The sequence below is a fragment of the Bos mutus genome, chromosome 12 (assembly GCF_027580195.1).
Source record: "Bos mutus isolate GX-2022 chromosome 12, NWIPB_WYAK_1.1, whole genome shotgun sequence".
Taxonomy (NCBI): domain Eukaryota; kingdom Metazoa; phylum Chordata; class Mammalia; order Artiodactyla; family Bovidae; genus Bos; species Bos mutus.
Genome location: NC_091628.1, coordinates 50,693,532 through 50,718,251, shown reverse-complemented (window position 1 = coordinate 50,718,251; position 24,720 = coordinate 50,693,532). Strand labels below are relative to the sequence as shown.

Below are 24,720 nucleotides of genomic sequence, written 5' to 3'. Positions count from 1 at the left end.
TGAGAGTTGGACCATAAAGAAGGCTGACAGTCAAAGAACTGATGCCTTTGAACTGTGTGCTGGAGAAAACTCTTGAGAGTCCCTTGGACTGCAAGATCAAGCCAATCAATCCTAAAGGAAATCAGTCCTGAATGTTCATTGGGAGGACTGATGCTGATGCTGAAGCTCCAATACTTTGGCCACCTGATGTTAAGACCCAACTCACTGGAAAAGACAGGTTGAGGGCAGGAGAATGGGTCAACAGAGAATAAGATGGTTGGATGGCATCACTGACTCAATGGACATGAGTTTGCACAAACTCTGGGATATAATGAAAAACAGGGAAGCCTCGCATGGGAAGGCAGGGAAGCCTGGTGCAGTCCATGGAGTCTCAGAGTCAGACACAGTTGAGCAACTGAATAACAACAGCAACAGTTTTGGAACATGTTAAGTTTACTGCAAATATTTGGTCAATAGTGTCTGAAGTGATGCTATTAAGCTCTTAAGAGAAAGTGACCATCATCCAACCTCCCAGTTCAGTAGGGATCCTCAGAAGGTATATCTCTGAAAAATGGAAACACAGTCCATCAGTAGCCAATCCCACCTGGGATGTCTGCTCAGCATGACAAATTATACCAGGGCCATTACCCCTAAAATGTAACTACTCCATTAACCTAAACTCTTTAAAATAACCAGTAAGTGGTCAATATACAACTTTTATACCCATTCAACATTTGATAGCAACAGCCTTCATTTAAAAAAAACCAAGTTATACCATTTATGTTAAAGCCTCAACATGAAAGTATACTTCCTACTTTCTTGACACATTTCACCATGTACGAGTGGAAGTAAAGAGTAACCAAGGTTTAACCTCTCGGGGCTTCCCTGATAGTTCAGTTGGTAAAGAATTCACCTGCAAAACAGCAGACCCCGGTTCGATTCCTGGGTTGGGAAGACACACTGGAGAAGGGATAGGCTACCCATTCCAGTATTCTGGCCTGGAGAATTCCATGGACACAGGAGCCTGGCAGGCTACAGTCCATGGGGTGGCAAAGAGTCAGGCACGACTAAGCGACTTTCACTTCACTTCACTTCATGACCTCACAAAAAGTGGCTACTGCTATTATGACTTTTTTGTGCCCAGGGGTAAAACTATAAATATTTTAGATAATATAATCAAGACCTTTAGCTATTAGTACAGTAGCCTTTTCATGGACAGATGGGAGAGGCCCAAAAGGAGCGACCAAGATTTCTGAGTGAAAACAGGATTGCAGTGTGCATTTGAGTTCTGTGAACAGTATAAACACTTATCTTCCCCCTAAAAATTTCATAAACCCAACAAAATTTTAGAGAATTAGAGAATTTTAAAAATCTAGAGAATTAAAGAGATTTACATAAAATCTCTTTTAGAGAATAGCATCTGATCTTGCCTATCCAAACGATAACCACCTCTCTTCTCCCAATGACCAAAACAGTAAGAATTTTCCCAGAAAAAAAGGAAAAATGGGATAAAAAATTAAACTAGTAAGTAATGTAAAATTTTGGACTTGGATTTGTGTTGTAGACAGCTTGTGGTTTTATCATTTTTTTGCTTAAATATGAAAACACAAACTTTTTAAGAAAAATCCAAATCAAACTAAAACATTTTAATATTTCAAAATATACACAGAAAACTTTTTGAAGTCTCAGAAAGTTAATAAAATTATGTTGATTCCATATACACAGGGGTTGCCATTTCCTCTCCAATGCATGAAAGTGAAAAGTGAAAGGGAAGTTGCTCAGTCGTGTCCAACTCTTAGCGACCCATGGACTGCAGCCTACCAAGCTCCTCTGTCCATGGGATTTTCCAGGCAAGAGTACTGGAGTGGGGTGCCATTGCCTTCTCCAATATAAACAGGAGCAAGAGTAAATAACTTAGATACATTGTTCTCTGGTTTCCAGCTTTGCTATTCTAACAAAACAGACTGTAAAAAGTTGACTAAACATAAATGTCAGAAAAACATCTGTTTTAACATCTACTAATTGAAAGAAGAGATAAGTTTAAAATGGCCAAAACTCTCACTAAAAAATCAAAGAACCTACAGCTAGTCATCACAATTTAAGTACCTGAAGACCAGATTTTTCCCTGAAGACCAGATGTTCTTTTACAAGGCACACATATCTTCATCGGATCAAGAATCCAAATTATGAAAATGATCACAATTGATAATTCAATACCAATTACTGAATACTACTATGTGTGAAGCACTATAAACTTTACATACGTGATTTATGAAAATCACTGCAGTGTCCTTGCTGGATAGGACTATTCCCCAAACAGTATTATTTGGTAAGCTCCAGGATATGAGCAATTTCATTTGTCTTGTTCACTAAGAACCAAAGTGATCACAGGCAGGAAAAGTAATCTAAGGTCATTCAGCCACCAGGTGACTAAATGTGCTGTGTGCTTAGTCACTCAGTCGTGTCCGATTCTTTGCAACCCCAAGGACTGCAGCCCACCAGGCTCCTCTGTCCATGGGGATTCTCCAGGCAAGAATACTGGAGTAGGTTCCCATGCCCCCCTCCAGGGGATCTTCCCAACCCAGGGATCAAACCCAGGTCTCCAGTACTGCGGGTGGATTCTTTACCAGCTGAGCCACCAGGGAAGCCCTGGTGACTGAATGGGATGGGATTAAAGCCATGGCAGGCACCTAAATTCCTGCTTTTGTCTAAGATGATTATCTATTCATGAGAACGGATGCACATCAACTGAGCTTCTGTTCCATCCTGGGTGAGAAAGAAACTCAGCCTGGGGTATATTAGAAACAATGCAAATGAACTGCCAAGAAATCTTCATGTTTCCGTGTTCTCCTATTCTTCAGATGGCTTTTATTATGCCAGAGTCAAAGATAATTTGTGATGTTTTTCACATTGGCTTTGACGTTAAATGCTAGGCAAAGGTAAGAGGTACCAAGGCAGATAGCTTGACTTCGGAAGAAACAAGGCTTATTGCAAACTCGGTGGTAAAGCTTCTCATTAAAGTAACTTCCTGTGGCGGATCCATTATGATATTTGGCAAAACTAATACAATTATGTAAAGTTTAAAAAAAAAAAAAAAAAAAAAAAAAAATTAAAAAAAAAAAAAGTAACTTCAATGACTTCTCATAAGTTACCTCCACTACTGATTTCTGCTTTTAAAAATTTCTATTCCTGTCCCTTGAACTTCCATAAGATATCAAAACTACCTATGTAACCACTATATTTTTCCACCAAGTCTTAAGCACGCATTTAGAGTGGTGATGATATGGAAACATTAAAATGTTTCTAAACCTTCATATAAATGTAAGCATGGAACAGCTCTCAAATCTCAGAAAAAACAATATTAGTATTTATCATTTGACATCAACATAAGAATTAAAATTCTACCAAATACTTTGGAAAGTACATGGTCCCAAAATCCCAATTTTAGTTTTACTCACACAACTGAGAGGAAACACATATTCTTCTTTTAAACTATATAAGTTTGAAATTATGTTGTAATATTCTGGAATGATAAATAAAAGCAATTCATCTCAAAAGTTTAGTGACTGCTTTGCCAGATCTGCTTTGCAATTTTGAAAGATGAGGAAGACTTAGCTAAGAAAAATTCAGTTCTCATCATCAAAGCCTGGTTTTAAGATTTCCAGGATATGTTCAGAATTAAAATCTGATTCTCAAATAAGCATTAAGCATTCAAATAAGAACCTGAAGGAACTAAGGAGATTAAAGGGAGTAAGTAAGGCATTATCTCTGCCCTCAAATAGTCTCAAGTCTAGGGAAAACTAGATCTAGGTAAAAACAAAAAATACTTGGAAAGCCCAGATGAGAGATCAACATCCCCTTCAATGAGATGTGTTTCTTGATTAAAAAGTGGAAATAACTATTCATCTCTATAGTTCCAGGGAGCCCTGTGCATTGAACACAATGTACTCTAACTGAACTCATGAGGACATTTCCTTGCTTATAATGTGAACCCCTCTAAGGGCATGTCTCCACTTTATGTCTGTATAAGTACTGGCCAGGCTTCCCAGGTGACTCAGTGGGTAAAGAATCCACCTGCAATGTAGCAGACGTAGGAGATGCAGGTTCGATCCCTGGGTTGGAAGGTTACCTGGAGGAAGGCACAGTAACCTGCTCCAGTATTCTTGCCTAGAGATTCCCATAGACAGAGGAGCCTGGCGGGCTACAGCTTGTGGAGCCACAAAGACTCAGATAGGACTGAGCAACTGAGCATGCACACAAGTACTAGCCACAGAGAAGAGACTGAATCAGTGCTTGTTGTAGGACTGGACCCTTACTGGATTAACTGCTACTTTCTCCTCTGTAGGTCCAGAAAGTGTGTAAGCACATGTACCTTTCACATACATGCTTCACTCCAATAATCAGTTAAATCAGACCAGGTTATAGCACGAAAACTGGGGGAAACACGCGCTTAACATCTCTAGTGATTGGTGAAGCTCTCATTTTCAAAAGTGACTGGCAGGACTGCAGATATTACAGTGCATGTAGCTGTAAACATTTGATTAATTCAATACAGGCAGTCCTACAGATAATTAGGTGAAAGAAGAATCTCTTCAACAAAAATATATCTTTGGTCTAACCCTTTGGAGGACCAGGTTATAAAACAAATGTGATCTGATTGCAGAAGCAAATTTGACCATCCTCCCATGAACTGACTCAAGACAACTGCTAATCAAGATGAGCTACCAAGTGAGATTCTTTGGAGCCATGAATTTAGGATGGGTTACTTTTGAAGATAAAGATCCTAGCCATAAAATTCTACAACATGAAGTCTCACACAGCAAGCCAAAACAGAATCAAGCTCTGTGGCTTTCTGGATTTGAGGGAGTAAGGAGCTAAGGGAGGAGAGTTGAAATCCAGAAGACATGTTGATCTATCAAAGGAATAAATTAAGAACCAGAAATGGAGAGAAACAAATACCAGATAAAACTTCAGTTATTCTACAGTTTGCCCCTGCAACTCATATCCCAGCACCATCTCTGTGGCTAAGCAGAATCTTAGATATTCAAACTTTGCAAACAAAGATCATTTGAAAATATGACTATGTATTGCTAGCCTTAAAAAGGACCTTGGCAATACAAAAGAATCAATGTTCCCCTTTCAGAAACTACCTAACACCAGAGAATGAATGGGATAGAGATGTGTACACTGCTGTAAACTTCCTTTCTGTTTTATTCTAACTACTTGGTAGGAAGAGAGGGGACATTTTTAAATAGTGACATGAATTGACAGGTGGACGTCTCCATGCTCAAGTTACAGATCTAAGTTTGGATACCATTAAGGTCGATTTTTTCCTTTTTGTTTTTTTTTTTTAAATAGATTAAGACATTAAGAAACTCATTTGAAAGACACAGCCTCAAAAAAGTAGTAAAACCAGGTTTAAATCAGAAAAAGTTGAAAATTTTACAATTCGAAGTAGGTATATTTTTACTTACATGAATAAAAACTTTAAATAAATACACATACACATTCATCTCAAGTCCAATTTGGCAGACTATAAAAGAGAGACATCTGGGAACTTGATTCCTAAGACATGACTTTACAGTATTGCTGCAAAATCAAGCACCCTTTTGAAGCTTTAGAGAACAGTTAAATCCCTAAAATATCATTCTGAGCCTCCTCTATTTTCACAAGGGAAATATGCTAACCCTAATCTTGCTTCCAGCTACTGTTCCTTTGGCAACTAGCACATGTAAAAATAACAGATTCTTGATTTCTCCACCCTCCACTTGATAAACAGGTCTTAAAAAAAAAAAAACTCAGTAACATTTTAAGTCACATTTTAGACCTAACATATCAATGTCCTAAATAAGAGTGTATACTAAAATATACTTTTTTTTTTGGATGACTAAAATATTCTGTTCCAAAGCTTCTCCATCTTCTAAGTGTATTATGAACAGAATGTATCTAAGGAAGTGTGAAAAACTGGATTGGAATAGTAAGGGGGGCGGAAAGGAAAAAAAAAAAAGTTTATAATCTGTTCCAATTCTCAGTTTAAAAAATTTCAAAATAGAATTTGGTTAGACCAATGGTTTAAATACAGGACTTAGCTTGAGTCAAACTGCTAGACACAAAACTAAAACCTTTAATGTTCAACCCTACCTTTCTGACAGCTTCAGCTCCTACAGTCTAGGACGTCGGGGCTACAGTGCTGAGGTGCTTTCCACGAGTGATCTCTCTCTGGCTCTTAATGTCCAGACGCTACCACGCAGACCATGACATCTGCTGCAGGTGCTCTCCAGTGTGTATAGCATGCCTCCCATCACTGTGCTTGCCCTCCAAGAGGACTTTTATAGAAAGTGTGCAGAGATGGCTCTGTGGGGGTCACACCCTCTCTGCTCTGCAGATTATGTGTGTTTCTAAGCTCAGTATGGATAGCTTGGAAATGGTTAATAATACAACGCAGTTAATCATTGGTGGAGAAGCTAAATTTCATGGCCTCACTACACATCTCAGCTAAGATAGGTCCAACCTCCATCTACCATCACGGATAAGTCATCAGTTTGCCTACTATACTTTTGGGAAGACAATGAAGTGAAGACAGACCCTATCCACCAAGTCAGTAACTTCAAAATTAAAAGTATCAACTGACTTTTGCATATGTTGCCCCAAAATAAGTGGAGTAATTCAAACATATTTGGAAAATGCAAACTATTACTTCCTTCAAATAAGATAATTCAATTAGAAAATTAATGAGTATGATTAAAAAAATATAGAGAGTACCCTAGCTTGTTTGACTAGTGAGAACTATTACAAATTAAACAGTAAATCTCAAATTATGAGAAAATAAGATTTGTAGTTAGGTTCGGATTATTGAAGTGAAGTTATTTAACAGCAATGTCTTTAAATTAATTGCTTCTGTTCCTGCCACTCATTCTTACCACCCACAACTCTCCTAGGCTCTGTACATCATCTATGCTGTTAATCACTATTGTCCACTAACAAAAAAAAAACCTCACCCTTGCCAACATGTAGGTATGAACTGTCCTTTCCTATCTGCTCTCAGTTATGTCCTGCAAACATGTATCTTAGATTATAGTTGCAGCAAGACCAACAACAGATCTGTGAACTGTGAATGCAGTATCTTAGGGGTTGAATTTTGATAGAGCATTTCAAATAATAAATAGTTTGCCACATTTTTGTTAATTTTAATGTATGCAGAAGAGCAAGATAATGTCCAAGTACTGCATGGTCCAATTACAACAAACCTTTCCTTTAAATAAACAAACGTACTAACACAGAAATACCTGTCATTATATTCATAAGTAAAGTAATATTTCAGCTGAATTGAAAGTTTATCCTTCCTGACATACAATTACCTTACTGGCAGAGTGGAAATCTACAAATTCTAAATCAGGGCCTCTCAACCTCAGCACTACTGATATTTGGGATCAGAAATTCTTGTTATGGGGGCTGTCTTGTTAACTAAAGGGTATTTAGCAGCATCTCTGACCCCCTAGGTGGCAGTAGCACCCCCCTCACAGCTGTAACAACCAGAAGTACCCCCTGTGCCATACTTAGTCGCTTGGTCATGTCCTACTCCTTGTGGCCTTATGGACTATAGCCCACCAGGCTCCTCTGTTCATGGGATTCTCCATACAAGAATCCTGAAGTGGGTTGCCATGCCCCCTTCCAGGGGATCTTCCCAACCCTGGGATCGAACCCAGGTCTCCTGTGTTGCAGGCGGCTTCTTTACCATCTGAGCCATCAGGGAAGCCCAAACATCATCAAACGCCCCCTGGGGAGCAAAAATGCCCCCAGTTGAGCACTACTAGTCTAACCAACACCAAGTCCTTTAATCTACAGTCAGTATAGAACAAGATCTTTGACCTAGAGAAGCTGCCACGTTATGTAAGAAGTGAAGCTAAAGAGAAACGCATTAATTACTATTTCGTAAGGAATTATTTGCTTTCCTACACACTTGCTTCCTTTTATACAAATGCTATCTCAGGGCATAGGAGCTCTGACCAACACGTTTAGCTGAGCCATTCGCCAGTTTCCTCAGGTCTCCACCCTTTGCTTCCTTTGCAGTAGCCCCTCGGTGGACCCCTGTGCTCTTCAGTCCAACAACACGGCACTGTCAGGGGCGATGCTCTTAATTCAGAGTCGAGCTCCTGACACAGGCCTTCTCACTAGGACTCCTTGGCCACCTCTTGCTTTTATGGACTTGCGGTTTCCACTGAAACAAGTTGTGCTGCATACTTCCCACTACGGCTGTAACTACGTGACCTCTCGGTTTCAGTTTGTTAGTAATTTCATTGAAGGCTGAGCCCAGATACTGATTTTCCCTTAATACTTTAGAGGTGGCGTCTCATGAGACAGGCTGCAGGCAAGTCTTGCTCAGGGCACTTTTGAAATTAGAAGCCAACCAACGTGTTTGACTTAGTCCCACAGCCTACTTGAACATTGGCTACAGAGGTTCAAAACAGTATAAGTTTGAGAGGGAAAGACATTTCTTCTTCATGGACGGCAACAACGGAAGAAAAACAAGAGTCAAAAATGTCTCTGCCCATCTGATAGGTGTTATGACAGAATGGCGATTAGGAAAAATAAATTAATCTATAGAGTTACTCTTCACGGAAATTAAACATGAGCTCAAATACTGCAGAAGTAAACGTGCCAGTTTGACGATGAAACTTACTTAGGATCTCTCCAGAGTCTTCGAGTTAGTGAGAAATGCTGACAGTCTTCCCTGCTATGTGCATTATCACTGCTGTGCGGTTTAGAAACGCTTAATCAACAGAACTTGAAGCACACAGACGCAAAATGGCTTGTTCGTTTAAAAAATATATGGTTGCTTTTAAAAGATTAATCCTACCCGGATTTTTAGCTTATACTGCTAAGAGACAACGTATACTATAAAAGATACTTTTAGACAGGATTATTCTTCTTTAGGAAAAAAATTGGTCATATTTAAGATCTTACAGTTTTTTAATAACTTTAAAGCTCTCACAACAGGGCTACTAACCATTCAAACTCCATTTCTAGGATTTCTATAGATAGAATAAAGGTGTTTGTTTTTCCCTTTGGAAAAAATGCTAATGAGGTTTAAGAGCCACAATAAGGAGGAAGTCATTATTACAGAATTAAATCATTTTCCTGTCACATTTATCTAGTAACACAAGCTTATTCTGACTCACTGAAAGCAAATTTAGATTTATAAGAAAAAAATCTTACAAGAGTTTAAAACCAGATTTCTAAAACCATATATTCACACATAAACAGCATTTTCCATGGAAAACACAACACAAACACCTGCGCACGTTTTCACACACACCCCACTTTCACTTTCTCATCCATACTATTAAAAGAGTGTGGGGAAAAGTTCATTTTAGAAATCAGACACAATTGACAAAATTCATTAGTGTTGCATGTTGGTTCCGGGCACTGCTGCTTTCCAAATACTGTCTGTTTTCTCACAATTCCACTCTCATTTTTACGTTAGCAATTATGTCTTAATTTCAAATAATTATTTTCACTCTGTAAGCTAGACTATAACCTCTCCATTTTCTTTATAAATATAATAAGCCTCCTCACCATTAGCAACCAAACACAACCATGTTAGGCATTAAAACATAAACCACCATTTCGGTTAATATAGAGCTTTAAAATAACAACATATCATGGTCTCAATTACAGACAGCTTCACACTCACAAAGCTATTTCTTAAATAGTCTGTTTTGGAATACAAACAGAGGAAGACAAGGAGGTGATTTTTCAATAAAAAGAACTCTCAGAAATTATTCACACCAGCTACAAGCCCTAAGTTTAAAGAAGAAAAAAAAAAAAAAACATATAACAAACCAGTGAAACTTACTTGACAGTGACTCGATTTGATAAATCCTGTAGATCCCCAGGATGGAAAAGCTGGGCTTCTTTCAATCCAATCTGTTCACACGCTTTCAAAAAAACGTTTATATTATCCTGTGAAAAGAAGTGGAAAGTGACTGCTTAGCTGAGCTCTCTCTCAGACAAAGGTTACCAATTTTTATGATATAACTTCCCAGCGTCAAAGTCCAATTACAGCCGGCAAAAAAAAAGGAGGAAGAAAGACCAATGCATTCACGTATTTAAAAAAAATTATACTAATCTGTGGGCACGTACAGCCTTTCAGTTTCCCAGAGCGTAAACGGCAGTGTTCTCTGATGCCAGGCATATGCCGTTCCTGTGATCTTTGTGACTGGCACGTTAAACATTACCTGTTAGAGGACAAGCGCCTGGCCACCGAGCAGTAATCTACACTTTGATGTCAGGTCTGCTCTGCAAACAAACGCCCTCTTCCCAGCTTTGCACGACAAGCTTCACCTCTCCTCTTTAAAAATAACTCCAGCTACTGACATTCACCCACCCAGAAACTGTTGGCAGGGAGGAAGGGAGAGGAGGAACATTCTGTTTCTATGATTACAAATTACAGAACGACTGTGGAATACCACACCTGGAATCTGGGTTTGGTTGCTGAGCCGGCTCTTGACAGACAGGGAAACCGCACACTAGGACCCGGGAGAAGCCCAGTGTTCATTGGCTGAGCCGCAGGGTCGAGGCGTGGTCCTTCCTCAACGCCCTGCACCTGCCTCAGGAGTTGCCTCCGCAACCTGAAAATCTCGGTGGCCCTCCTATCTAATTTCAAAACTCAAATCCTCCATTCACAGACCCAGGCTTCTCATTCACGTCAACTGCCACACCCACACTAACAACAGGGACACACGCTGGTCGAGCAGAACTGGCTGGAGCTTCTGTCTGTACTCTACGTAGAGAAAGAAAACCCTTGATGGGGTTGGGCTGCGGCCATGGGACTCTCCACCTCGGATTTGTTAGGTTCTCAGGCAGCAAGAGCTTGGCCTCCTAAGACCTCGCTGCCCTCCCTGACAGGTGGTTATGAGGGAACTTTAAGGGAGGCAGCTCCACGTGGAGACAGGCAGTTACTCTTTCCCATGTTGGGGAGGAAGGCCAGGATGGCAGAGGAAGGGGGAATCATAGACAGAGAAATGGAGGACAGTGAAGATGCTAAGTTCAATAGCTTGGATTCTTGAAGAGTGAGGGGATTTAGGGAGAGGGGAACAAACGTATGGCAGAGGAAAGCAGTGCTGTTAGGGAACTCAGGGACAATATTTAAAAAAAAAAAAAAAAACCTGTTTGTAATGGCAGGAAATTATTCTAGTGTATTATCAGTAAAAAGCAGCATGAATGACCTAGCTGAAGGCTGCAATCTATGATTCATTTTAAATAAGAGGTCAAAGATTAAAGGAATTTAATTCAAAAGTTGAACAGCTCAATGGAAGGCATTCGATCTGACTTTGGCGGGGGGGCGGGGGGGCGGGGGGGTGGGGAGAAGTGGTGTTAATAGTAATGTATTGCCAACAGACCAAGGGGGCAAAAGTGATTATTATGTTACATTCACATAACTTTTAAAACCTATACAATCTAATTACCAAACAATTCAAATTAATGGTTCTAAAACTGATCCTCAGAGAAGCAGAAAAGAACAAATGATTTGGGGGAAAGGGTGTTAGTAGCTCAGTTGTGTCCAACTCTTTGTGACCCTATGAACTGTAGCCTGCCAGGATCCTCTATCCTTGGAATTCCCCAGACAAGAATACTGGAGTGGGTAGCCATTCCCTTCTCCAGGGGAGCATCCCGACCCAGGGATTGAACCCGGGTCTCCTGCATTGCAGGCAGATTCTTTACCATCTGAGTCACACAGGGAAGCCCCTACAGAAGTAAATCTTACTTCAAAAAGGAAAACTAATTTATTAGGAGTCTTCCCACAAATTCAATTTGCTTCTGAATGTTATAAAAAAAAAAAATAAGTTAAATTGGAAGTAAACGCATTGAACTGACAGCCAAAACAATTCTTCACATATTTTATAAAAACATAATAGCATTCATCCAGTTGACAAATATGTACAGAGTGATAAAAACAGATGAAGCCACACACACCTCAAAACCCATCCAAGTATTTAGAAAGAAACCACTTAAAAACAAAAGGGACTATATTTCGTTGAAGACAAAGAAAAAACATACAATAAATATGATCAAATTCCGGTTCTAAGTAAAGCCTTTACATTAAAAAGCAGAATCTTTTAAACAGTTCAGTGATGCTCAAGTTTTGAAAGAAAATTTTTTTATGAACAAAGTCTCAAATGGCCTATGCAGCAGGAACAGGTTGTACGAAGATCAGAATTGTAAACTAAATCATGCTTGCTGGACTTGAGCCCGCTGGTAATTTAGTTTTTGTAATTTCAAAGGACCTAGGCAGAGAGTTGCCTAAGGGGAGAGACAAAATTATTAAATAAAATTTTCATGTCTGTTAAAACATCAAGAAGCCACACCCAGCTCAACATATTAAAAGAGAAGGATTTAGTCATTATTTAATGGAATCATTTTCCCTTGAAACTAGTAAAGATAAATGCAAGTTAAAACAAAGAGCAAGCCTAAAACGAATCTTATCTCATTGAACTGGTGGCCAGCACAACAAGTTAGCTCTGCCACTCACCAACTGTGTGGCTTTCAGAAACCTTGGTCAATCTTTCTGGCCCCATTCACTTCATCTGTGAAATGAGTGAGTTATGGATCTGTAACCCACTACACCAAGGGCTTCCCAGGTGGCTCAGTGGTAAAAAATCTTCCTGCCACTGCAGGAGATGTAGAAGAGATAAGTTCGATCCCTGGGTTGGGATCTTCCTGGAAGATCCCCTGGAGAAGAGCACGGCAACCCACTCCAATATTCTTGCCTGGTAAACCTCATGGACAGAGAAGCCTGGTGGGCCACAGTTCATGGGGTCACAAAAACAGGCATGACTGAACCACTGATGCATCCAACCCATTACCAAGGAAAATACCTCTCCTGCAAGGGGAGGGAAGCCCAACTCTCCCCTAGCCCAATCGTGCACACAAATATCTCACAGTCTAACTTGCATAAACATCTCAAATCAAAAGCCTGAACTAAATAACCACAATTCTTACCCTGCTGCTGCTGCTCCTAAGTCGCTTCAGTCATGTCAGACTCTGTGAGGCCCCATAGACGGCAGCCCACCAGGCTCCCCCATCCCTGGGATTCTCTAGGCAAGAATACTGGAGTGGGTTGCCATTTCCTTCTCCAATGCATGAAAGTGAAAAGTGAAAGTGAAGTCACTCAGTCGTGTCCGACTCTTTGTGACCCCATGGACTGCAGCCTACCAGGCTCCTCTGTCCATGGGATCTTCCAGGCAAGAGTACTGGAGTGGGGTGCCATTGCCTTCTCCAATTCCTACCCTATGAGGACCCAAAGTAGCTTCACAAAAATAGAAACAAATAAATGATCCCTGAAAATCTGCAATAGCTCCTCTTAGTTTAAAATTTTTCTATGACATGAATAAAATCAGACAGTATATAAACATAAAAGGTTGTTTTTCTAAAGATTTTCATATTCTCTTCAATCTCTTTTCCACCCCCTTAGTCTCGAATCAATTATAAGGGCAGTCATAACAGATGTCGGGTGAAGGGAGTCTGGGTAAATGAGAGATTAATGAATTAGGAATGGTACTCACTAACAACTGAGGCAGGAGGCGTCCTCAGTCACTTCAGCTGTGTCTGACTCTTTGCAAGCTATAAACTGTAGCCCAATAGGCTCCTCTGTCCATGGAATTCTCCAGGCAAGAATACTGGAGTGGGTTGCTCTGTCCTCCTGCAGGGGATCTTCCTGAACTAGGAATCGAACCCATATCTCCTGTATCTCCTGCATTGCAGGCAGGTTCCTAACCCATTGAGCCAGCTGAGAAGCCTGAGGCAGGCAAGATGATGAAGCTACAAAAATTTACCAAGACTCCTGGGTTTCTGTGCGTCCACTGTAATACCTCTATTGGTTATCTACTGCTTCACAGCAGATTATCCTAAACTTAGCAGCTTAAAACCACAGATATTTATGATTTCACATAGTTTCTGAAGGTCAGGAATTTGGGGGAGGCTTAAGTTGCTCCCCTGATGGCTCAAAAGGTAAAGAATCCACCTGCCAATGCAGGAGACACAAGAGACATGGGTTCCATCCCTGGCGTGGAAAGACCCCCTGGAGGAGGGCATGGCAACCCACTCCAGTATTCTTGCCTGGAGAATGCCAGCAAGGACAGAGGAGCCTGGGCTACAGTCCACAGGGTCACAAAGAGTCGACACGACTGAGCGACTAACACTAAGTTGCATGGTTCTGGCTTGGAGGTCTGTCATCAGGTTGAAGATAAGGTCAGCTGGGGCTACAGCTGGGGCTACAACTGAAGACCTTCTGGGGCTTGAAGGAGCCACTTACAAGGTGGTAAATCAAGGCTGGCTGTTGGCAGGAAGCCTCAGCTCTTAACCAAATGGAAAGCTCCACAGAGCTGCTTGACTGAGTGATCCCAGTGAAAGCAAGATGGAAGCTGCAGGTTTTCATGACCGAACTTCTTATCCTTCAGAGCAGGTTGAAAGTGAAAGTGAAGTCGCTCAGTCATGTCTGACTCTTTGCGACCCTGTGGACTGTAGTCCACCAGGCTCCTCCATCCATGGGATTTCCCAGGCAAGAATACTGGAGTGGGCTGCCGTTTCCTTCTCAGAGCAGGTTGCTGCTAAGTCGCTTCAGTCGTGTCTGACTCTGTGCGGCCCCATAGACGGCAGCCCATCAGGCTCCCCCATCCCTGGGATTCTCCAGGCAAGAACACTGGAGTGGGTTGCCATTTCCTTCTCCAATGCATGAAAGTGAAAAGTGAAAGTGAAGTCGCTCAGTCATGTCCAACTCTTAGCGACCCTATGGACTACAGCCTACCAGGCTCTTCCATCCATGGGATTTTCCAGTCAAGAGTACTGGAGTGGGGTGCCATTGCCTTCTCCGCGGAGCAGGTTACATCAGTTCAATTCAGTTGTTCAATCGTTTCCGACTCTTTGTGACCCCATGGACTGCAGCACACCAGGCTTCCCTGTCCATCACCAACTCCTGGAGCTTGCTCAAACTCATGTCCATCAAGTCAGTGATGCCATCCAACCATCTCATCCTCTGTCATCCCCATCTCTTCCTGCCTTCAATCTTTCCCAGCATCAGGATCTTTTCCAATGAGTCAGTTCTTCACATCAGGTGACCAAAGTATTGGAGTTTCAGCTCCAGCATCAGTCCTTCCAATGAATACTCAGGACTGATTTTCTTTAGGATGGACTGGTTGGATCTCCTTGCAGTCCAAGGGATTCTCAAGAGTCTTTTCCAACACCACAGTTCCAGAGCATCAATTCTTCAGTGTTCAGCTTTCTTTATGGTCCAACTCTCACATCCATACATGACTACTGGAAAAACCATAGCTTAGACTAGACAGATCTTTGTTGGCAAAGTAATGTCTCTGCTTTTTAATATGCTGTCTAGGTTACATAGGTCAGTCCTATTCAAGGTAGGATGGACTATACAAGGACATCAATAGCAGGTGGTGAGAATCACCAGAGACAATCTTATGGATTTGATAACATAGCTCACGTTCTGGCCCCAAGATTCATGTTCCTCTCACATGCAAATACACCAACTCCCTCTCAAGGACCTAAAAATTCTCATCCTTTGATAAGGTGACCTCAGAGTCCACAATCTCATCATACAAATCAGATCCAGGTATGAAGGAGGCTCCTCAGGTGTAGTTCCTTCAAAACAGCCCTTGAATACAGTTCTCCCAACTTGAATGCCAGGAAACTAAAGCAACAAAGTTACTGCCCCACGCCCAACACACAACGGTGGGACAGCTGTAGGGCAACCAGGAAACTCTCTAGTTCAATGTGTGCCACAATGAAAGGCACACTGATCCACAGAAAGTCTGAAATCCTGCAAAGCATAGGTTGGCAGTCCTTCCTTAGAATTCAAGGCCGTAGAACATTTCCTTCATGGTTTTTTGCTTCATTCTCTGGACACTTCGTTCCACCTTAAAATTATCTTTCCCTTTCCTTGGAAAGTTGCTTATGTTTGCAGATAGGAACCTTCTCAGTCTGCTCCCTGACTGTAGAAGTTTGGGGGACCAAAGGTCCCTGTATTTTGTAACCCTTTGTCCCTTTCTAAGTTGGTAAAGTTCCTGCAAATACAATTCCATCGAAAATACTACATGTCTCCTGTGAATCTTATTGGACTTCACTCCATTAGTCAAAAGCACACAACCACAAATCCTTACAAGACAAGTCCTTTTCTACCTTAGTCTGCTGAGATGACTAAGGGACACCACCCCTTAAGCTTCTTAGAAGTCCTACTGCTAGACTGGACAGATTTCCAAGGCTCCCTGTAGGATCTTTCTAATGTCTTAAAGGATTTAACAGCCACGCTCTCTCAGCTTCACTTTTAGATTACCTTATTTTCCCACCAGTGTTCTGAATTTGATCTTTGCTGAAATTCATTTCTCAATTTTTTCTGGAAAAAAATCATGATTTATAACAGAAAAAGCCAGGTAATTCTCAAAACCAGCAATTTCTGTGGCCCCTCATGTTTATCATTCTACCCTCACTTTCTCTCTCACATTTACTATAATCAGGAAGAGAAGGCCAGGCAGCACCTTAACACTCCACCTGGAAATCATTTCAGCTGAAGGACCTAGTTAATTAGGCACAATTTACAGATATAAGGGACTATCAGGTGAGAATCAGTAGAACCATTTTAGAAGCTGGCTACAACACTCGTACAATAAAGCACGCAGACTAGACATCAATCTGGAGTAGAGGGATAAACTGTTTTAAAGATGGTGAGTTTGAGATATCCATATCAAGATTCCCAGCTAATAGTAAATTGGGTTTGGAGGTCATGGGAAGTTTTGAGCTTAAAACATGGCTTGGGGAAATCAAACACACATTAGTAGTAGCTGAAATTAAGGATATGAATGAGCCATCTTAGGAAAAGCAAAGCAAATGAAGGCTTCACAGTCAGACACCAATATTTTTAAAACAGTTTAAAAAGGAAAAAAAAAAAAAAAAGCAATCAGAGAAATCAGAGGAAAAGCAGAAGTAAACAGCACCATGGAAAAGAAGGAAAGAAAGGACTTCCCTAGCCATCCAGTGGTTAAAATTCTGTGCTTCCACTGCAGGGGCCGTGGGTTCAATCCTTGGCCAGGGAACTAAGGTCCCATATGCTATATACGGTGCAGCCAAAAAAAGAAAGGAAGAGAGAGTTTCAAGATGTAAGAGTCACATGGTCAAATGGAGCTACGAAAAGTTTTAACAAGGCAAGAATGAAAACTATCCAAAGACTCTGTCAAATGGAGGATCCTCAGTCAACATAAACTCCAGAAGTTTAAGAAGTAAATAAGTGAAACTGAAGCTTAGCCTGATGCGAAGAACGGAGTCATTTGAAAAGACTCTGATGCTGGGAAAGATTTAAGGTGGGAGCAGAAGGGGACAACAGAGGATGAGGTGGTTGATGGCATCACCGACTCGATAGAAATGGGTTTGAGTAAACTCTGGGACTTGGTGATGGACAGGGAGGCCTGGTATGCCTCAGTCCATGGGGTTGCAAAGAGTCGGACATGACTGAGCAACTGAACTGAAGATTAGCCATTTACTGTAGAACAAGAATCATCCAAAATCTCCCCTTCTCAGTGCCAGCAGACAGTTTTGTCTTTGATTCAAGTTTCCTTTCATCCCTCCCAAAGCTACCATCTCCCAACCCTCCAATTTAGGACCCTCCAGTGTCCTGTTTCTGAAAGGAGATGAGTGAGAAAAGCAGTTCTCATGCTTCTTCTCCTGGACCCAAATGTAGGACCATGTTCTACTTCCTCCCAGCATTTTCCAGGCTTAAACATGAACACAATTAGACATTTCTGTAGAGTCTATAGATCAGATCATATCAAAGGAGATCAAATTCCTCTCTAACTCCATTATAAATCCTGAAAAGAGAGTTATGAGAAAGTAATATGAGGCCAACATGAATTTTCTAACAGCAGATCCAAAGGTAACACAGGACTTTGTAACACTTCCCCTTAGTACCTTTCATCTCATTTTCCTTCAAAAAGCACTTATCCAGCAACATGTTCTCATGTCATCTAAGGAGGTTCCCATGTTCTTTTATCAGAGATAATAGCAGCTGGGGAGCATGTCAGGAGCCCAAAGTTGAATTAATCATATTTTAGCAAGTTCTTATCAGTCAATATTTTGCTATTTTACTGTTTTCCTCTCCATCCCACACCTCCACTCCTCACTCCCAGTCCTCCCCATTAAAAGATAATTTCTCCCTAGGTACATACCCTAAATAACTGATTTTCAAACAAGTACAGTATATGTACATACACATTGATAGCAGCACTAGTCACAACAGTCAAAAGGTGGAAACAGCTAAAACGTCAATTAACAGATAGATGGATAAACAAATTGTGATACATCCATACAATGGATTATTCAGACATAAAAAAACAAAGTACTCACACATGCTATGGAGTGGGTGAACCTCCAGAATACTGCACGAAATAAACCAAAGACGCTAGACACACTAAGATCATACGGTCCATTTATATGAGGTATCCAGAATTGACAGAGCCAAAACAGAACAGAGACAGAATGCAGATTATTGGTTTCTGGGGGTACAGAGGAGGGAGGGTGAAATGGAGAAAAAACAGTTAAAAAGTAAGAGAGTAGTGGAAAGTTTTGGTGGTTGTGCAACGCTGTGAATGTACTAAATGCCACTGAACTGGTCACGTTAAAATGACGAATTTTATGTTATGGGAATTTCACCACCATAAATCATGGTGTAGAATGTGCTTCTGCAAACTCTACCCAATACTCTGCAGTGGCCTATGTGAGAAAAGAATCTTAAAAAATGTGGATACATGTGTATGTATTAACTGATTCACTTTGCTGTATACCTGAAACTAACGCAACACTGTAATCCAACTATACTCCAATAAAAATATAAAAATAAAAAGGTGTATTAGCATTTACATCCGAATTTTAGAATCAGCTTGTTAATTTCTGGAACTTGTTAACAATGCCAGAATGTTATCAGGTATGTGCCAAGAAGAAGTTGTAACCATTGCTGGAAACTGAAATTTATTAATTCTAAAGTCTATGCTTTAGAATAACAGTCTCCTATCAGTCACGTCAGAATCACCAGAGAGGCAGGCAGAAAGTAATCCCTCAAGTTATGCTGTGCTAAGTCGCCTACAGTCACGTCTGACTCTTTGCGACCCTATGAACTGTAGCCCAACAGGCTCCTCTTGTCCATGGGATTCTCCAGGCAAGAATACTGGAGTGGGTCGCCATTTCCTTCTGCAGGGGATCTTCCCAACCCAGGGATTGAACCCAGGTCTCCCACATTGCAGGCAGTCTTTACTGTCTGAGGCACCATGGAAGTCAAGTGATGCTGAGGCACCAACAAATTGAAGAAGAGCTGACCTAGACTGTAGATACTCAATATGAAGTCCACAAACCATAAGCCTTGGCATCACTTGGGAACCTGTCAGAAATGCAGAAATGCTGTATCTCCACCCCAGCTCTGAATCAGATTCCATATTCTAAGATACTCCTCCAGGTGATTAAAGTCTTGGTAGACAAGTGTTCTGGCAAATAACAAGGAAGCAATTTCTAAATATGATCTAAAACAGAGTTTTTCCTTAGTGTGGACATGAATCACCTAGTGATTACAGAGATCACCATTAGACCGCCACCAAAGTGCCTGAATTTCATCTTTATGATACCCTAATCATGATCAAAATTCTCTTAAAGCAACTCCCAAGAAGCACCGTGACAACAGTCTGTCCACATTTGCATTTTAAGTATGGTTTCCATTAAGAAAGTAGTTTAGTCAAAATTTCCATCAGCTGGCCCGAGCTTTTTTAAATTGTTATGGAAAACTCATCCTGTAGTTTATGGCTTTGTTAATAAATGTAAGCGCTGAAGTAGCACACCTACAATTTATGTCTTTAACATGTAGGTAAATACACAGAGATCCAGCTTCCATACACATTTATAAAGAAAGTAAGCAGCTGGTCTTTTAAGTTCTCCTTGGGTCTTTACCTTTCTACAATGAAAAAGGCTCAGTCATTTGCTGATAAGAAAGGAACTGAGGACAAGGAGAGCAGAAGTTTTGTCTCATGTGAAAATAGAGCCCAACCAGGAATGCTTAATAGGAACTGCCGAGGGACACTGAGGGCCCAGGAGATGATTTACGATGACTACGTCAGCAGCCTGGTGAATTGATTTTGCTCCAGCACTGCTTGGAGGAACAGGAGCAACGCCAGACTGAGAGAGACAGAACTAAGAGATGGTAAGTTAGGGCTGCACCAGGTTAGAGGGATAGAGGGCTGAGTGCCTCAGGAAAATACTATTTACTGAAATGCTTAATCTACTCAGGGTATGATTAACTACACAGGAGCAAAAATAGGCTTTGTCAAACTGCAGCATGGATTAAAATACAGTCCTGCATATTATCCAAACTAAATTTTACATCAAAAATGAAGTAATTCTAAGACTTACCTACTACATTAAAAAAAAAAAAAAGATGTTGACATGGATGCTTAAGAAGTTCTGTCAGCAGCTCATACAAGTCAATAGCAGGAAAAAAAAAAAAACAACTTAAAAAGTGAGAAAAAGACCTTGTATTACTGTTCATCCTGCTCACAGCACCAACTGTCTCGCTATTCACACTGTGCCCACTGTTCACAGAACCTAGGGTAGGTAAGGCAAGAGGTAAGAGGCTGGAAGAAAACTCAAGGAGTCGTAGGAACTGCAGACACATTTATTCTCTCCTGCCTGGAGCAGCAGCCATAGCACAGACACACTGTATTCTCTCCTCTCATGGTTGACCCAGCGGACGCAGCCATAATGCAGCCACATGCAGCCTCAGTGTGGCCATAACACAACCTAACCACAACGCAGCCCACCAGGGCCTTCAGGTGAAGCTTATATATGCTTACAGACCAACAGTAGCTGGTGGCCAAGCAAGTACCTTGTGACACACATATGCAGTGCTGTAAGTGATCCCAGCTGCTACATAACTATTTACAAAATTATTTACAAAACGGGGAGCAAGAGCTAGAGACCAGGAGGCAAGAGAGCCTGACCACGCCATCTTGGCTAATTTGCTGTTTTGCTACAGACCTTAACAGGCGTTTCTCCAAAGAAGACATGCAGATGGATAACAAACACATGAAAAGATGCTCAACATCACTCATTATTAGAAAAATGCAAATCAAAACTACAATGAGATATCAACTCACAATGGTCAGAAAGCCCATCATCAAAAAGTCTACAAACAAAAAATGCTGGAGAGGGTGTGGAGAAAAGGGAACCCTCTTGCACTGTTGATGGGAATGTAAATTGATACAGCCACTATGGAAGAGAGTATGGAGATTCCTTAAAAGTCTAGGAATAAAACCACCATGTGCCCCAGAAATCCCACTCCTAGACTTGTACCCTGAGGAAACCAAAATTGGAAAAGACACGTGTATCTCAATGTTCACTGCAGCATTACTTACAATAGAACATGGAAGCAACCTAGATGTTCATCATCAGATGAATGGATAAGGAAGCTGTGGTAGGTATATACAATGGAATATTACTCAGTTATAAAAGGAAACACAGTTGAGTCAGTTCTGCTGCTGCGTCACTTCAGTCGTGTCCGACTCTGTGCAACCCCATAGACGGCAGCCCACCAGGCTCCCCTGTCTCTGGGATTCTCCAGGCAAGTTCTAGGGAGGTGGATAAACCTAAAGCCCATTATACAGAATGAAGAAAGTCAGAAAGAGGAAAACAAAAAACATATACTAACACATATGTATGGAATGTAGAAAGTTGATACTGATGAAATTACTTGCAGGGCATCAGTAGAGACACAGACAGAGAGAACAGACTTATGGACATGGGTTGGGAGGGGAGGAAGGAGAGGCTGGATGTATGGAAAGAACAACATGGAAACTTATATTACCTTATATAAAAGAGACAGCCAGTGGGAATTTGCTGTATGACTCAGCGAACTCAAACCAGGGCTCGGTAACACCCTAGAAGGGTGGGATGGGGAGGAGGGTGGGAGGGAGGCTCAAAAGGGAGGAGACATATGTGTACCTACGGCTGATCCATGCTTATGTTTGGCAGAAATCAACACAATTCTGTACAGCAAGTACCCTTCAATTAAAAAATAAAGACATTCAGATTTATTTTAAAAAAAGAAAAGTTTTGTCAGAGGACAGATTGGTAGCTGGCAGGGGTGGAGGGAAGAGGGACAAAATGGGAAGAGAAGAAAACAGTTCTGTCTGTAAGTTATCCATGTTGTATGTTTCGAGCAAAACAAGTAATTGCTTACAGAACCCTGTCATAATGATGCCAAAACCCAGATTTTATAAATCAATAAAGCACATTTAACGGAGGAAAATTACACAGTAACACTTTAGAGGCTGCTAGGGAAGAATTGGTGTTCCTTCACTGCAGTTGCCCCCACCCCCTTCAGGGCCTCTCTTAACAGGGGATGTGTCTGGATCATCAGCCCTTGTTTAAGTCTCTCCAGCCTCAGGGACTCCCTGCTTTATTAGGCTGACTCACTTTTAGTCATTTCTATGTCAGAAAAGCCCAAAGACTTCCTTGCTGTAATTGTAAAATATTGATCCTAACTCTGCCTACATAATGCAATATAAATTTCATCTTTTTATCTTTTTTCCCCACAAGAGCCCTTGAGCTCTCCTGCCTCATACACTCCACATGGTCCCCCTAACTCACATCTTCTTATTAAATATCCTGGTTTCCTCAACATCGCTGGTCTCTCACATGACATTTTTCAGTTCTCTTATTATCCCAACTGTCCCTTCACTAATAGCTTATTTCCCCAATAACCTCAACTTCTCATGAAAAGAAGCTTACAACATCTTATTGTTCCCATTTTACACATGGTGAAAGTGAGGCTTAAGAGGTATGTGACTTGCTTAGGTCATTCAGTAAGTGGTAGAGTTGAGATTCAAACCAAGCAGTTCAACTTAAGTCCATGCTCTTAACCACTGTATTAAGTTCCCACTAATGCTGTGACAAATTACCATAATTTAATGGCTTAAAACAAGACAAGTCTATGATTTAACAACAGCAGAGGCTAGAAATTCAAAATCCGTCTCACTGGACTAAAATCAAGGTGTCAGCAGGGCTGTGTTCCTTCTATACGCTCTGGAAGAAAATTTTTTTTTTTTCCTTTCTGAAGCCCACTTCCTCCATCTTCAAAACCAGAAGCATGGGGCTAAGACTCTATTCCATGACTGTCTGCTTCTTACTCCACATTCCACTTAAAGGACCCTGGCGACTACATTGCTCCCCCACCCCCCGGCTAATCCGGGCTCCTCTCCGGCAACCCTAATTTCACCCTAATCCCCCCTCGTCTTGCAGTGTATTCACAGATGCAATGGACTAGACTGTGAACACTTTGGGAGCTGGTCTGCCTACAACTACCGTGCCTCCTTAAAGACAGATTCCTGTGTGCTCTGTCCTCCCTTCTCGGCATGAAGCATCTGCAGCTCAAAACGAGACTCCAAGTGTGGTTAATTATGACCAGAAGCCATCACTTGAAAGGTCATTAATAACGGTCATCTGGTAAAATGAGATAACAGAGTGATTGTGAGGATGGAGTGAGGAAGTAGACATGTAATTGGCATAGTTTCTAGCACTGAGAAAGTGATCAGTGAATAGAGAGAAATTATCCAATTTCTCTTGCTACAGGCCATAGCTACTTTGTATTGCGGCATCTATAGTATACTGTCAGCTAACCGAGATCATGGGAGTTCAATGAAGATACTCTGGAAAAGGAAATGGCAATCCACTCCAGTATTCTTGCCTAAAGAACTCCAGGGACAGAGGAGTCTGGCAGGTAGAGTCCACAGGGTCGCAAAAGAGTCAGACATGACTTAATGACTGAACAACAGGAACAAAACTGAGATCATGTTGTGTTGGCCAAGAAGTTCATTCAGGTTTTTCCAAACGATCTTATAGAAAGACCAGAACAAACTTTCTGGCCAACCCAACACAATGGCAACAGCCAGTTGACAATGACATCACAGTTCACAGGAAGATGATCTGTGAATTTTAACAGATCAGGAGACCAGTCTAATTTAGAATAAAAATGAGGTGGATAGAAAGAATCTGAATTGAAAATCATGTGACACTATTAGTGATGTGTCATGGATAAAAGAATAAAAAGGATGATTCTATTTGTAGATAAAATGAAATCACTGGATTTATGATTGATTTTTTTCAACTAAAATAGTTGAAATGTATTCCTGATAAAACATCCTTTTGGAGACTGAAACCCATATGAATTGTTTTTAGGTTTAGATTTTGATACCCAGTACATGATCTATGCCTTATTGCTCCAACATCTATAAACTAGACTAAATAAATTTCCCATGTTTTCATCCCACATTTTTTTAAAAAATAAAAATAGGGCAAGTATAAGCTCTAAGGCAAGCTACCAGAAACCTCTGTCCAAGTTTACATGGATTTACATCCTGGTCCTTAAACTTGAGCATTTTTTTCTCAACTATTTAAGATTTTGCCTACAGATATTATCTTGTCTGCTTTTCCATCAACTCTACCGAGGCCACAACAACAGACACATTGCAGGAATTAAGACAGATATCTGAAAGGAAAAGGATGGTATATGAATAAGCAAAATATAAATGACTAAAATAGGCATAATGTCAAGGACATGGTAAAAGAGAAGAAGGAAACCAGAGACTCTTATCCTGTCTACAGGATACCCCATATAAAGGTTGTCTTGGGGAAATGCAAGCC

At 40.9% G+C, this 24,720-nt stretch overlaps 1 protein-coding gene across 13 annotated transcripts in view; it reads right to left on the bottom strand.

Moving 5' to 3' along the window:
- LMO7 (LIM domain 7) overlaps nt 1-24,720 on the bottom strand; it is a 219,057-nt gene that overhangs the window by 94,237 nt on the left and 100,100 nt on the right. For 9 of the 13 annotated variants that reach the window (XM_070380597.1, XM_070380601.1, XM_070380593.1 and 6 more), the window contains exon 4: nt 9,836-9,942. In XM_070380597.1, coding sequence (XP_070236698.1) covers nt 9,836-9,942 — 107 coding nt within the window. Of the gene's footprint in view, nt 1-9,835; nt 9,943-10,122; nt 10,129-10,453; nt 10,553-24,720 lie in introns of those variants that run through there. The other 4 variants (XM_070380594.1, XM_070380598.1, XM_070380602.1 and 1 more) reach the window with 2 other exon arrangements.